A 14,422-nucleotide genomic window follows, 5' to 3' on the forward strand; every position below is an offset into this window, starting at 1 on the left:
GTTGAACACCACATTAAAACATTATAAGACTGTCAGACAATCCACCTTATTTACCAAAATTTTGTTTAAATTATTTGGCTCCTTGAAAAAAATCTAATTTACTCTCAAAAATTTGCTCCTCTGGGAACACAAACACTCAAAATGTGCTAGCTACAGCTGTCTGTCTGGGTCCAGTGGGTAGAGCATGTAACTCTTGATTTCAGGATCGTGAGTTCGAGCCCCACTTTGGGCATAGAGATCACTTAAAAAAAAAAAATGCTAGCTCTGAAGGTAGTTCCAGAAATGTCTGTAACAGTGACTGCACTACTGGCATTCACTATTGTTTCTGAGGACAGTCAAATCTTCAAAGGAATAACATTCATTCGTAAAGTGGAAAAATCACTGTATTTTATGTATACCCTTAAATTTACATACCCGATATAAATTTCAGTTGTTTTATATACGTTTTAAGTTAAATTGTTTTTTGAAGTTTTTTATTTTGAGAGACAGTGAGTGAGCATGAGCAGGGGAGGGGCAGAGACAAAATCCCAAGCAGGCTCTGCACTCTCAGCACAAGCCCAATGCAAGGCTCGAACTCATGAACTATGAGATAATGACCTGAGCTGAAATCAAGAGTCGGATGTTTAACCCACTGAGCCACCCAGGTGCCCCTTTAAGTTAAATTATATAATGAATCAACTACTGTAAATGCCTAATTTAACTCTAACACAGATTTAAAGCTAATGCTAGCTCATAAGCTGTGATCAAAATAATCGTTTTGGTCTCAAATTGAGAGAGGGAGAAAGTCCGTTTTAGACAGTTGAAAGGGACTTCAGAGATTTAGTCCTGTTTTCAAACTATGAAAGGCCAACCATGTCCCCCAGTAATGTAAGTCTTATGTGGAAATCTAAAATACACACATAAATGAACTGGCACTATTCAAATACTTTATTGTGTATTGCTAAATTATTTAAAAGGCAACCAAAAAGAGTGAGACTATTTTGATAACTCTTAAATTCAAGTGTCTGTGTTTATGGATGCCAGCTGCAGTCTTACATTTGCCAGTATCCACTTTGTGTATTTGGTTTTGGTTGTATATGTTGAACACCCTTACATAGATAACGAGATGCACTATGAACAAGTTTGGATTTTTTTAATAATCTTGAAAACTTAGGATACTCTTCAATTAAACAGAGACAACTAGAGAATCTTTAGTTTGAGGTCTGTACAAAAATGATTCTGGTACAGGAGAGGGGATTTTAGTGAGTTAATTTCATAAGCAAATCAAAGGAATGTGTTTTCCAATTTAAGAATTTAAATATTTAGAACAGAAAAACTTGAAGAATAAATTTGAAGAACCCCCTTAGGTATTACCAATCTATCTCTACTTCATCCTTTTATAGTTCAAGAAGTAGAAGAATGGAACCACAGTCTTGCTCATATTTCCAGTGAGTGACTGGTTGGTCTGGGATTAGAGCCCAGGCCTTCAAGTTCCCTGATCAGTAGTAGTCTTTCCCAACAGTGCTGGTTCTCTCAAAGGAACCCTGAAGTAACCGGGCAGGAATAGAAAGGAGAAAGTTAAAGAGAAGATTTTAGCGAATGTGAAGATAAGCATTCACAGCTCAGTAAACTCCTTTTCATTCAGAGGATATTAATGGCACACGGAGTTTAGGTAAACATTTACCATTTGCCATATCTGTATTTTTCTATATTTTCCTATCCCCCAGAATATGTATGTAGTTAAGAGTTTTGGCACAGAGGTTATATTTCATAGTTCACAAAAATCTAATATAAAGTCCAGCTCTAAACTTTTTATTGTTTAAATATACGTAAAGGTATTATATCAAGGGCCCATTTGAGTCAAAAAAGTACAATGCTTTGCTAATTAGACAAGCATACTTCATAATAACATCCTAAAGACTGATACAGAACTTGAATGAAACTGTTAGTAATTATGATCATTAGTCACTGACCTTTCTCTACCAATTCTCTGTTCAATGGAAGACTTAAATTTCCTTGTCGTTTTGCTATTGAAAAAGGAAAGGGTGGAATATCTTGATTAAATAATGTCATAATAGCTAACATACAATAAAATATATACATTATATAGTACATTATAATTGTAACATAAATAGCTATTCTGGTACTCACCAATATTTAAAACATCTTCCACAGCCTGGGTCGCAACCCTGTTAATATTGAATGACCTAGAAAGAAACACCATGTAAGTTCTTTGTTCTCATTCTAAAAACACACTTTAAATTTTTTTGTTTTTTCCAACGTTTTTTTTATTTTTGGGACAGAGAGAGACAGAGCATGAACGGGGGAGGGGCAGAGAGAGAAGGAGACACAGAATCGGAAACAGGCTCCAGGCTCTGAGCCATCAGCCCAGAGCCCGACGCGGGGCTCGAACCCACGGACCGCGAGATCATGACCTGGCTGAAGTCGGACGCTTAACCGACTGCGCCACCCAGGCGCCCCCTAAAAACACACTTTAAATTAAAAAGGAATTATCTACTTAATATACAGAGAACTCTTAGAAATTATCAAGAAGAAGCAACCAAAATATGATAGCTACTTCACCCACTTTTAAAAAGTGGGCAAAGTAAACGGTTTATAGACTTACATGAAAAAGCGTTCAATCTTACTCCTACTTAAGGACACATAAATTAAAAACTGATAATGTATGAAAGGTATATGAAAGACATTCTCATTCATACATGATGGCATTATGGAAGTTGCAGTTGGAAGGCAATTCTTCACTATTAAAATTTTAAATGAACATATTACTCATCCTAATTTATCCCAAAAGATACTTCTGTCTATAGTACACAAAAGACATGTACAAGGATATTTACTGAAGCATTGTTTATAATAGCAAAACAACTCATAGCCGTAGGAAGCTGGTTAAATATGTTACTATGTAGAGATTAAAAAGCATAAAATAGAACTGTATGTGCTGATAGAAACATAAGTTAAAAAAAAACAACAAAGACATTATATAGAATATGCGTTATATATATATGTATAGATGTATATGTGTGTGTGTGTATGTGTGTGTGTATATATATATATATATATATATATATATATATATATATATATATAGGTTGTGCCTGGAGATTAGTACTAGATATATGAAATGAAAGACTAGCTTTTCATTTTAAACCCTTTTGTACTATAACATTCTTTCATGTTTATTTATTTATTTTGAGAGAGAAAGAGCATGAGCAGGAGAGGGGCAGACAGAGAAGGAGAGGGAGAATCCCAAGCAGAGTCCGATGTGGGACGTGAACCCACAAACTGCAAGATCATAACCTGAGCTGAAATCAGACACACTTAACCTACCGAGCCACCCAGGTGTCCCTGTACTATAACCTATTTTTAACTTGTAAATATTTCTTTAAATTACAAAATAGAAAAGATGAGAAATCTTTACCAGTGTGATGCTTTGCTTAAACACTTAAGAACAAATGTTAACACAAACACGAATCACCTAAAAGTAGCTCTGTCCTTGGGTCTACAAAGAAGGTTAAGGAAACGTTTTTGGGTTTTTTCTTCTTTTTAATTCTTTCCAGTAATTCAGAATTCTGTTGCTACAGAATTCTCACATGGCCTCAGTAGATAATCTCAATGAACAGCAGCATAATGACCCAAACAACTCTATAAACATAATTCAGTGGCTCTTAACCTTTCTGAGGAGGGGGAGTAATAGATACTCTTGCATACACTTCCAACCCTATGCCCTTCACGTTTTGAGAAATGTGATAACATTTAGAGCATTCTCTTAAAAATGCAGGTAACAAGTTTTATATTAAAAATTTGGGGTCATTCACACACCAAATCCCTATGCTAAAAAAATCCCAAATCTGGCCCTTGCCTATTCTATTTTTCACCATATTCTATTTTTCACCAGTAAGTGTCCTGACTTTTTTACTGTTCAGCGTGAAGTTCGCAACACATATCTCATCATAATTACTGTCTGCATAATTACATACACACTGCAAGGCATTTGCGGCACTACCTGGCTCATGGCAAGAACTCAATACCGAATGAAAGTATCAAATGAAAGAGATATGCATGAATTACATTCTAATTGACATTAGAAGATATGGCTTCAGAATTTTATTTTAAATTAAAAGTCACATAAAATGAGCCATGTTTATTAGGGTTCCGCTGAATTAAAATACTGAAGATTTAATTTTTCTTTAAGTTTTTTTTATTTTGAGAGCGAGCACATGAGCCCGCGAGGAGCAGAGAGGTACAGAGCAAATCCTAAGCAGGCACCGTGAGGCTTGAAACCACAAACCGTGAGATCATGATTTGAGCCGAATTCAATAGTCAGACACTCAACCAACTGGGCCACCCAGGTGACCCTTGAAGACTTAATTTAAGAGAACAAAAGTCTTCTATGATTTGATCAAATATTCCTAGAATTATGATTTATTAGGGATATCATAAGCCAACCCAAACTAAGTCCTCTGAATTGGGGTTAAGACGAATTTCCTATGGTTGTAACCTGGATCTCAGCCAATTCACTCTCCCTTTAGGAGTGGTTTATATTCTACATCAAAGACAAACTATATGCTTAAACAGGTATGAGCTAACACATGATGCCTTTATTCTTAGGTCTACAACCTTTACCATTCTAAGAGTTTCCATTTGAAATCAGATAAAACTTCCACTAAAGACAATCAAATTGAAGACAAATTGAATCTCGTCTCTTCTTTAGCTAGTAAAGCTTTCTTCACTTAAGAACACTTACCCTTAATTAAGTCAGCTAAAACAGAATGTGTAAAGGAAGGGAACTGGGAAAAGTCTTTTAAAAAAACACACAGAAATATATGTGATTGCGCTCAGTAGTACTTCTCCCAGTGAATGTAGCAAATCGTGTTCCATGCTGGGAAGAGGACTGAGATGACAATGGGACAAATCAGAGACAACCTGCTATGCAACATAACCCCTACATCCTATATCCTGTGGAGGAATTTTGGGAAGTGCAAAATGGGAGAGCTAATCCCCAAACCCTTTCGTGTGTGTGTGTGTGTGTGTGTGTGTGTGTGTGTGTGTGTGTACTTACATGCATACATGCATACTTAGACTATCTTTTCCATCCTTTCTTGCCATAAATCCATGTGACTGAGTTCTAGCTACAGGAATGAGAGTAGATGTCACAGACAACATATCTAAGACTGTCTCATAAGCCTGCCACAGGTGACCCTCCATGCTTTTCTTCCTTCTGTGGCTTCATTTAAATGAGTAGAGTGACTTCAAGAGCTATGTTTAAAAGATGGTTGAAGCAGATGATGCAAAGAGCCTGGATACCTGGAGTCACCACTTTGAGACCCACCTCCCAATTGGGAACACCCACTTGGACTTTATAAGAACAAGAAATAAACTTCTATTGTGTTAAGTCACTGAGTGGGGGTTTATCAGTTATAACAACTATCTTATCCAAAGTCATACATTTCCATATTTTATAGTCAAAGCAAGGAGAGGGTCACATAGGAAAACTTTTATCTCCTAATATCAAGAATTAAGAGTAAAAGTTGGCACAGGAACAGACACTCAGATCAATGGAACATAACAGAATCTAGAAATGGACCCACAAACGTATGGCCAACTCATCTTTGACAAAGCAGGAAAGAATATCCAATGGAATAAAGACAGTCTCTTCAGCAAGTGGTGCTGGGAAAACTGGACAGCGACATGCAAAAGAATGAACCTGGACCACTTTCTTACACCATACACAAAAATAAAATGGATGAAAGACCTCAGTGTAAGACAGGAAGCCATCAAAATCCTCAAGGAGAAAGCAGGCAAAAACCTCTTTGATCTTGCCCACAGCAACTTCTTACTCAACACATCTCCAGAGGCAAGGGAAACAAAGACAAAAATGAACTATCGGGACCTCATCAAAATAAAAAGCTTCTGCACAGTGAAGGAAACAATCAGCAAAACTAAAAGGCAACCGACAGAATGGGAGAAGACATTTGCAAATGACATATCAGATAAAGGGTTAGTATCCAAAATCTATAAAGAACTTATCAAACTCAACACCCAAAAAACAAAAAATCCAGTGAAGAAATGGGCAAAAGACATGAATAGACACTTCTCCAGGAAGACATCCAGATGGCCAACCGATACATGAAAAAATGTGCAACATCACTCATCATCAGGGAAATACAAATCAAAACCACAATGAGATACCACCTCACACCTGTCAGAATGGCTAACATTAACAACTCAGGCAACAACAGATGTTGGTGAGGATGCAGAGAAAGAGGATCTCTTTTACATTGTTGGTGGCAATGCAAGCTGGTGCAGCCACTCTGGAAAACAGTATGGAGGTTCCTCAAAAAACTAAAAATAGAACTACCCTATGACCCAGCAATTGCACTACTAGGCATTTATCCATGGGACACAGGTGTGCTGTTTCAAAGGAACACATGCATCCCCATGTTTATAGCAGCACTATCAACAATAGCCAAGTATGGAAAGAGCCCAAAATGTCCATCGATGGATGAATGGATAAAGAAGATGTGGAGTATATACAATGGAGTATTACTCGGCAATCAAAAGGAATGAAATCTTGCCATTTGCAACTACGTGGATGGAACTGGAGGGTATTATGCTAAGTGAAATTAGAGAAGGACAAAAATCATATGACTTCACTCATATGAGGACTTTAAGAGACAAAACAGATGAACATAAGGGAAGGGAAACAAAAAGAATATAAAAACGGAGGGGGACAAGACAGAAGAGACTCATAAATATGGAGAACAAACAGGGTTGCTGGAGGGGTTGTGGGAGGGGGAATGGGCTAAATGGGTATGGGGCATTAAGGAATCTACTCCTGAAATCATGGTTTCACTATATGCTAATTTGGATTTAAATTTTAAAAAATAAAAAATAAATTAAAAAAAAAAGAGTAAAAGAAATAAGCTATTCTATTCCTTTCTTTCCAGTGATTCCTAAGGTCTACAGAATTTAAAGTCTGTCTTCACCATTTATTAGCCATATGGCTTTGGGAAACTTCTGAGACTTTACTACTCTATTAACGAAAATAAAATCACGTATTTCCAGGGGCACCTGGGTGGCTCAGTCAGTTAAACGTCTGAGTTCAGCTCAGGTCATGATCTCACGGTTCATGAGTTTGAGCCCCACATCAGTGCAGAGCCTTCCTGGGATTCCCTCTCTTCCTCTCTCTCTGCCCCTTCCCCTAATCGCACACATGCTCTCTCTCAAATTAATAAACTTTAAAAAATAATCACCTACTTCCAGAGTTTTTTTGAAAATTTAACATATTTAGCTCAGACAAAGAAAGTGCTTAGAAATGGTAGTTCAAGGGGCATCTGGATGGTTCAGTCAGTTAAGCATCTGACTTGGTTTAGGTTCAGGTCATGATCTCATGGTTTTGTGGATTTGAGCCCCGCATCGGGCTCTGCAGTGACAGCATGAAGTCTGCTTGGGATTCTCTGTCTCCCTGTCTCTCTGCCCCTCCCCCACTTGTGCTGTCTGTGTCTCTCAAAATAAATAAACTTTAAAAAGTGGGGTGGGCACCGGGGTGGCTCAGTTGGTTAAGCATCTGACTTCAGCTCAGGTCATGATCTCATGGTTCGTTGGTTGGAGCCCCACATCAGGCTCTGTATTCTGTGTCTCCCTCTCTCTCTGCCCCTCCCCTGCTCACACTCTCAAAAATAAATAAACGTTAAAAAAAATTTTTTTAATGGTAGTTTGATAAAAGTTATTAATGTATGGAAATGTATAGCTTTCCTCAGTCCTTCTGGCCCCTAGGCTTCTCCTCTCTCCCTCCATTTTCTGAAGAGAAGAAGAACAGAAGATGAATGGGAAAACGCAATCACAGGCAAAGAACAATCAGCAATGGGAGGGAGTAAGGTAGAACATTAGAAGCAAGCAAGCTACAAGGCGCCTGGGTGGCGCAGTCGGTTAAGCGTCCGACTTCAGCCAGGTCACGATCTCGCGGTCCGGGAGTTCGAGCCCCGCGTCAGGCTCTGGCTGATGGCTCAGAGCGTGGAGCCTGTTTCCGATTCTGTGTCTCCCTCTCTCTCTGCCCCTCCCCCGTTCATGCTCTGTCTCTCTCTGTCCCAAAGAAGCAAGCAAGCTACATAGGCTGAAGAGAGAAGAGGCTGAGTAATCTAGGTGGCAGGGATAGGATATAGTTAGTGACAGAGTTCTAGACATCAGACTTTATTAAGCAACACAGAAATGAATGAAATTCTAATCTAAGCCACATTTATTCACATCCAATGGGAACACAGGACTCAACTATAAGGTGTGTGGCAATGGAGGGCAGGACTGCTTTACAAGCAAGCCTAATGGCTCTTATCCTTTATGCTCTCCTTACTACTGAAAGGTTGAAAACAAATTCAAAATCAGGGGCACCTGGGCGGCTAGTCGGTTAAGCATCTGACTTCAGCTCAGGTCATGATCTTGTGGTTTGTGAGTTCGAGCCCCATACTGGGCTCTGCGCTGACAGCTCAGAGCCTGGAACCTGCTTCAGATTCTGTTTGTCTCTCTCTCTCTGCTCTTCCCCCGCTCATGCTCTGTCTCTCTCTCTCTCAAAAATCAATTAACATTAAAACATTTTTTCTAATAAAAAAAATAAAATCACATACACCCCAGTGCAAAAGTCAAAAGCCTATTCACTGCCTTTAGCATAACCACGGTTTCACTAAGATTAGCAAGTTTACCTTAATAATTTTTCGATACAACCTAGTGACACATCTTTGAACCAGTGGCTTCTACAGACAGCTCCCCCTCTGCATTTAAAAACTGGCAGTCAGGAGCGCCTGGGTGGCTCCATCAGTTAAGCACCCGACTTTGGCTCAGGTCATGATTTCACGGTTTGTGAGTTGGAGCCCCGCGTCGGACTCTGTGCTGACAGCTCAGAGCCTGGAGCCTGCTTCGGATTCTGTCTCCCTCTCTCTCTCTCTCTCTCTCTCTCTCTCTCTCTCTCTCTCTGCCCCTAACCCACTCACATTCTGTCTCTGTCTCTCTCAAAAATAAATAAACATTAAAAAGCTGGCAGTCAAAAAAGCACTGGCTTTTTAGTCAAGCACACCTGAGCTTTTTTTATCCAGGTTCTGACATTAGTTCTGACCTCACCCTAAATTGTTTATCCTTGTGAAGCCTCAATTTCTACTTTATAAAACAGGGATACTACCACTTTCTTGCAGGATTTCTGTAAGAATTATAGTCAATGTATAAAAAGTACCTACCACAGTATATTCAAAGTAACAGGGGCTAAATAACTGATAGCTTGTATTTACTGCATACAACAGAACCTACAGAATCACAGTCCAGAAGATAATCTTATTTTATCTGTTCCATTTCCCCTCATTTTTCAGAAAAGGAAACTTGTACAAGATCACAAAGCTAGTTGGTGATTTTGCCAGGTCTCTCTAACTTCCAGGCCAGTACTCTTTTCAATTACACCTTTGCCCACGATGGGGGTGCGGGGGGGGGGAGGGGGGGGTGAGGGGGCGGTGAGAATCCTAGGAGAAGAGGAGAAGGATCTGGGAAACCATTTCTGATTTTCAATCCAGTTTTCACCAAGTAACATATCATTGTTGAGCAGAAAAGATGTTATGATAAATTAAAGCAATTAACTAATGTTTTCATTTTATGAGGGCTACAAAATAATTTTATAGCATCTTAGATTATTAAATTACTTTTGCAAACTACTGTTAAAGTCATTTTAGACATGTAGTTCTCACTGGCCCCCCTCAGGAAAATGAAATATTAACCAATATTTTAAAATGATACTTCTCATTTTTCTCCAAAGGTTTATTTGGCTAAGACTAGGATATTTTTAAAATATGTGAAGTTACTAAGTACTTATGAATGAACTGTGATGTCTGAAAATTACTTCAAAGTATTATGAGACAAAAAAAGACAAAAGGGAAACAAGATTGGGCATGTGTTGATAATTATTGAAACTGACTAATGGGTACACAGATATTGATTATACTATTTTGCCTACTCTTACAGATCTTTAAGTTTTTCCACAATAAAAAGTATTAAAAACACCGAAAAAATGGGAAGTAAAACTCCATTTTAAACTATCCAAACTTAAAATCACAGATTAATACTGTGTTTGCTAGCTGTATTTGTAAGCATGTAGTCATTTATTTGAAAAAAAAATGAGAGAATATGTATTAGGTACTGTGCTATACATGCAAAAATTAAACAAACAAAAAAACCACTAGTCACCATGCCAAATACCTCAAGTTGCTCAAACCAGCTGGGTATTAGGTAATTAGAGAACTAATAATGTGGTAAGTGCTGTCAAAGTGCTATTACGAAAAAGTGCTTGGGATGCACCAAAAGGGGATTCATTATGCTGATGAAAAGAACTAGGTCCTAGTAGAGATTTCCTACAGAGAATGACATTTGAAGACTGGATTTTTCAGCCAGGGGAAGGAAAGTGGAAAATGTTCAGGCATTCAATGCAGGAAGAAGTTGCACTGAGCAAAAACAAAAAGCCCAGAGACAATGTGGCTTGTGCTGAGAATTGCAAGTAGCCTGCAGTGTCCCCATTGTGCCAATGGGTTAGAGTAAGGCAACAATAGGCTGGTGAAGTTTCTTAGATCATATTTAAAGGGTCTTAGACACGCAGACTAATCTGAACACAGAAGTCAAAGAAGCTTTTACAGCACAGAAAGGAATAGTCAAATTTATCTACATTTTAGAAATATTACTCTGTTGGCAGTATGGACGACAGCCTGAAGAATAAAGGGTGAGGCACAAAGATTATTCACTAAAAAGATGGGCCTGGACCAAACAGCAGTAGAAACTGCAGAAACAGAAGTGTGGCATAGAGCAGTAGACCACACAGCAGTAGAAACTGAAAAAGAGGGGCAAGGACTTCAGAAGCGTGACTGGCAGGATTCAGAGACCAGTACATGTAAAGAGGAGAACAGGGAGACTCAAAAGTAAGAGCCAGGTTTTAAGGAGTACTGTTTTTTCTCTAGAGCATGAACTCACGGTAACAGTGATATTATTAAGCAATACAGGGATCACAGCAAGAAAAACTAAAGATGGGGGCGCCTGGGTGGCTCACTTAGTTAAGTGTCCGATTCTTGATTTTGGCTCAGGTCATGATCTCACAGTTCCTGAGTTCAAGCCCCACATGGGCTCTGTGCTGACAGTGTGGAGCCTGCTTGGGATTTTCTCTCTCCCTCTCTCTCTGCCCCTCCACTTGCTCTCTCTCTCTCTCTCTCTCTCAAAATAAATAAATAAAACCTTAAAAAAACCCTGAAGATAATAAATTTAGTTTTGAATGTGTTGAATTTGAAGGTCTATTAACATTCTATTTAGTAGGTAATTTTAGAACAGAAGTTCGGGCTCAAGAAACAAGATAGCTACAGATAAAAGTCTGGGAGGCATCCATGTCTGTGTACCAAGAAGCGAAGCCATTACCCAGAGAGGTTATAGGGTAAACAAGATACAGGAGCCCAAGTTATCTCTAGTTAAGCCTTTGACGCACAAACCTCCAGGACATTTGTTGTTGTTACTGTAGTTGTTTTCATTTCTTTACTATTATTTAAAATATTTTTCATTTAAAAACAATACAGTCCCCCAAAACATTTTCTTTTTTCTCTTTACAAACCTAGGGCAACAGGCTAAAAAATGACCAAATCCAGGCTATAGCTCTAATCTAAGAAGTCCAGGCAGGACTTCTAGAGCCAACTGATGAGTAAAGCAGAAACTGGGCCAACCAACATAACAACACCAGGCTACCTCTTGCGTTTCAGAGGCCTTAGATACACCGATATGCAGCATCGAGTAAATTACATTACTTAAAATATTTCACAAAAGTCAATAAGTAACATCCCAAGGTACTCACCAGGCCTTTGATCCTGTTCCAGTACACAAATTGAGCCCTGAACTCTTCTGTTTTTCCCATGGACCATCATCAACTGAAATCTCATAGTAGGAAGCCCTAAGAATTGAGAATATAAAACTGGATTTGCTGAATTTATGGCTCACGGTAAATAAGACAAACACCGTTTCTTCAGAACTAATGGACTCTAAGTGGGCCAGCTTGACTCAGACATACCTGACTTAGGCACGCACACCATGATGCTAATACCAATACTGATTAAGTAAAAAAGTAAAAAAAAAAAAAAAAAATCTGTAAAACTGCATCCCTCTCCTATCCATATGCTCCTTTATATCAGTATTTTAACATTTCAAACAAGGGCTCCTTATAAATTTTTACCTATGATTGCTTCTACTGTTTTTATGGACTCTAACACATACAGATCCTTATTTCAGAATTCAAAAAGAAAATACCATTCTTAAGTGAGTTTCATTCTTGGTAGATAGTTCTTGATATATCCCAATCTGTATCTAATCCTTCAAGTTACCAACAGTTCCTGGTCAACTCGTGTTTTTTAAGTTACATGTTAATGTGCCTTTTGAATTGATAGTAGGCTAAGAGAGATAAAGTTCTAAAGAAAATTCTCAGTCAGTACTGCATCAGTGGGCAAAACCAGGAATAAAACTAAAACTATAATTTCTTTAGAGATTTCTATTTCTTACAGTATTTCGTAAGTATTAAATCAAATGGGTTTTCTGACACCAGAAAAAATGGCACTATTCCTTAACTGTGTGAACATACAAATTTGCAATTATTCAAAAAAAACTTTTGAAACATGTAAAAGCTTATTTTGTAAACTGTATCTTAAAATAATGGTGTCATTGATCAACACTGGGTTATTTTTGTCCAGCAGATAAAAAAGTTAAACTCTTAATATAGCTTTTCCAATAATGACAATTATTAGGCTTGCAAACACTAACATTCACTGGATAATATTATCTCTTATTTTAACCCTTTCAATTTCTCCTGCCAAATTCAATCTTTAAAGGTTTTACATGGCACAACTCCTTTTCATTTTTTCTCTGAAGTCACCATTCTTCATAAAAGATAGGCCTAATATTCACATTTAATCTATTTCATAGCTTTGTTATGTTTTCCTAGAATGTTGGGAATTTTAGGCATATTAGGAGCCTATTACATTCAGACAAGCCAGTCAACTCTACAGGAATGGCTGCTATTATGCCAGAATCACACTGAAACAAAAGATTGATTAGAGTTAAGTGGGGACAGGAGAGAAGCAGAGCTGGAGAGGAAGAAAAGTATAGTCAGGTAAGAGGTGTTGAGTCCAAAACAATGAGCAAATTTAGTGTCATTCTCACATGCAGGTTTATCAAGATTAGTCAACTCAGAAATTTTTTTTCAGGGAAATTATTTTTTTAAGGCAGCAATAAAACTCACAGTCCCTTTAGAGTGGGTATACTTCTTCTTAAATTCTCCACTGCTACAGCCCAAGAATAAGACATTCTAGGTTAGAACAAATAGGAGAAAAGAAAAAAAAATTGGGCTTTTAAAATGTTCTTAAATGTAAGAACATTATAAATGAGGCAGGAATAATATTGCTGCACTTCATATTTTCCAAGCAAAGCACTTAAGTTTTCAGGGCATAGTGAAGCCTCAGTACAGGACCTGGAATCAAAAATACTGGGTTTTATATGACAGTTCTAATGCTAACTAATTAATTATATGACCAAGGACAAGTCATTTGAACTCTTCAAATCTCAGTTTTTTCACTGATAATTACAACTACCCTTTCTCACAGGGTTGCTATGAGAGTTTAATGCGGTAATACACACAGTGCCTGACACACAGCAGGCATCCAGTAAGTGTTCATTTCCTCTCCAGCTAAGGGTCTATGTCATAGATTCATTAAAAGTAAGTTCTAATACCTCCAATAGTGAGAACTTTTTCAATAGCATCAGAAGCGAACCCACCGCTCTCCTTATCTTAGTAAGGATATAAGGTGAGGCTCAAAGAACACAAAAAGAAGCAGCATCAGACATTATTTAGGAGATAAACCAACCAAATCACTGCTGCCACAGAAAACAACATTCAATCTAAAATCTAATGGGACTTCACTGAATTCCCAAAAGTCTGTCAACTGATCCCAGTTTTCCTCCTTTTATAAGTTATTTAATTTTTAGTAAGTACAAATTATAAAGCAACACTAGTAGAAGCTCTCAGAAGTTACAACTTTTAAAATATACAAACCGAATATCATAAGCCATTAAATGGCTTCTCTAGGATAAACATAAACTTACAAAACATTTTTACCTTTGTCACCTATTATTTTTTTATTCAAGTATAATTAACAGTGTTCTATTAGTTTCAGATGTACAGTATGATTCAACAATTGTATACATCTCTCAGAGCTCATCAAGACAAGTGCTCTCTTAAACCCCTCTATCTCTTTCATCCACCACCCCTCCCCTCTGGCAACCACCAGTTTGTTCTCTGTATTTAAGAGTCTGTTTCTTTTTTTTCTATTTGTTCATTTGTTTTGTTTCTTAAAATCCACTTTATGAGTGAAATCACATG

General features: G+C 37.8%; 1 protein-coding gene across 2 annotated transcripts in view; it reads right to left on the bottom strand.

Moving 5' to 3' along the window:
- The window catches only part of NADK2 (NAD kinase 2, mitochondrial), a 47,838-nt gene that overhangs the window by 5,094 nt on the left and 28,322 nt on the right, over positions 1-14,422 (bottom strand). The window contains exons 8-11 of one of the 2 annotated variants that reach the window (XM_025924415.2): positions 13,286-13,351; positions 11,852-11,947; positions 2,131-2,186; positions 1,953-2,006 (exon numbers count right to left, since the gene is read on the bottom strand). In XM_025924415.2, the coding sequence (XP_025780200.2) occupies positions 1,953-2,006; positions 2,131-2,186; positions 11,852-11,947; positions 13,286-13,351 (272 nt within the window). The remainder of the gene's footprint in view (positions 1-1,952; positions 2,007-2,130; positions 2,187-11,851; positions 11,948-13,285; positions 13,352-14,422) is intronic. The other variant, XM_025924416.2, reaches the window with a different exon arrangement.

This window comes from Puma concolor, chromosome A1, assembly GCF_028749965.1.
Source record: "Puma concolor isolate L17-30 chromosome A1, mPumCon1.1.hap2, whole genome shotgun sequence".
NCBI classification, from domain to species: domain Eukaryota; kingdom Metazoa; phylum Chordata; class Mammalia; order Carnivora; family Felidae; genus Puma; species Puma concolor.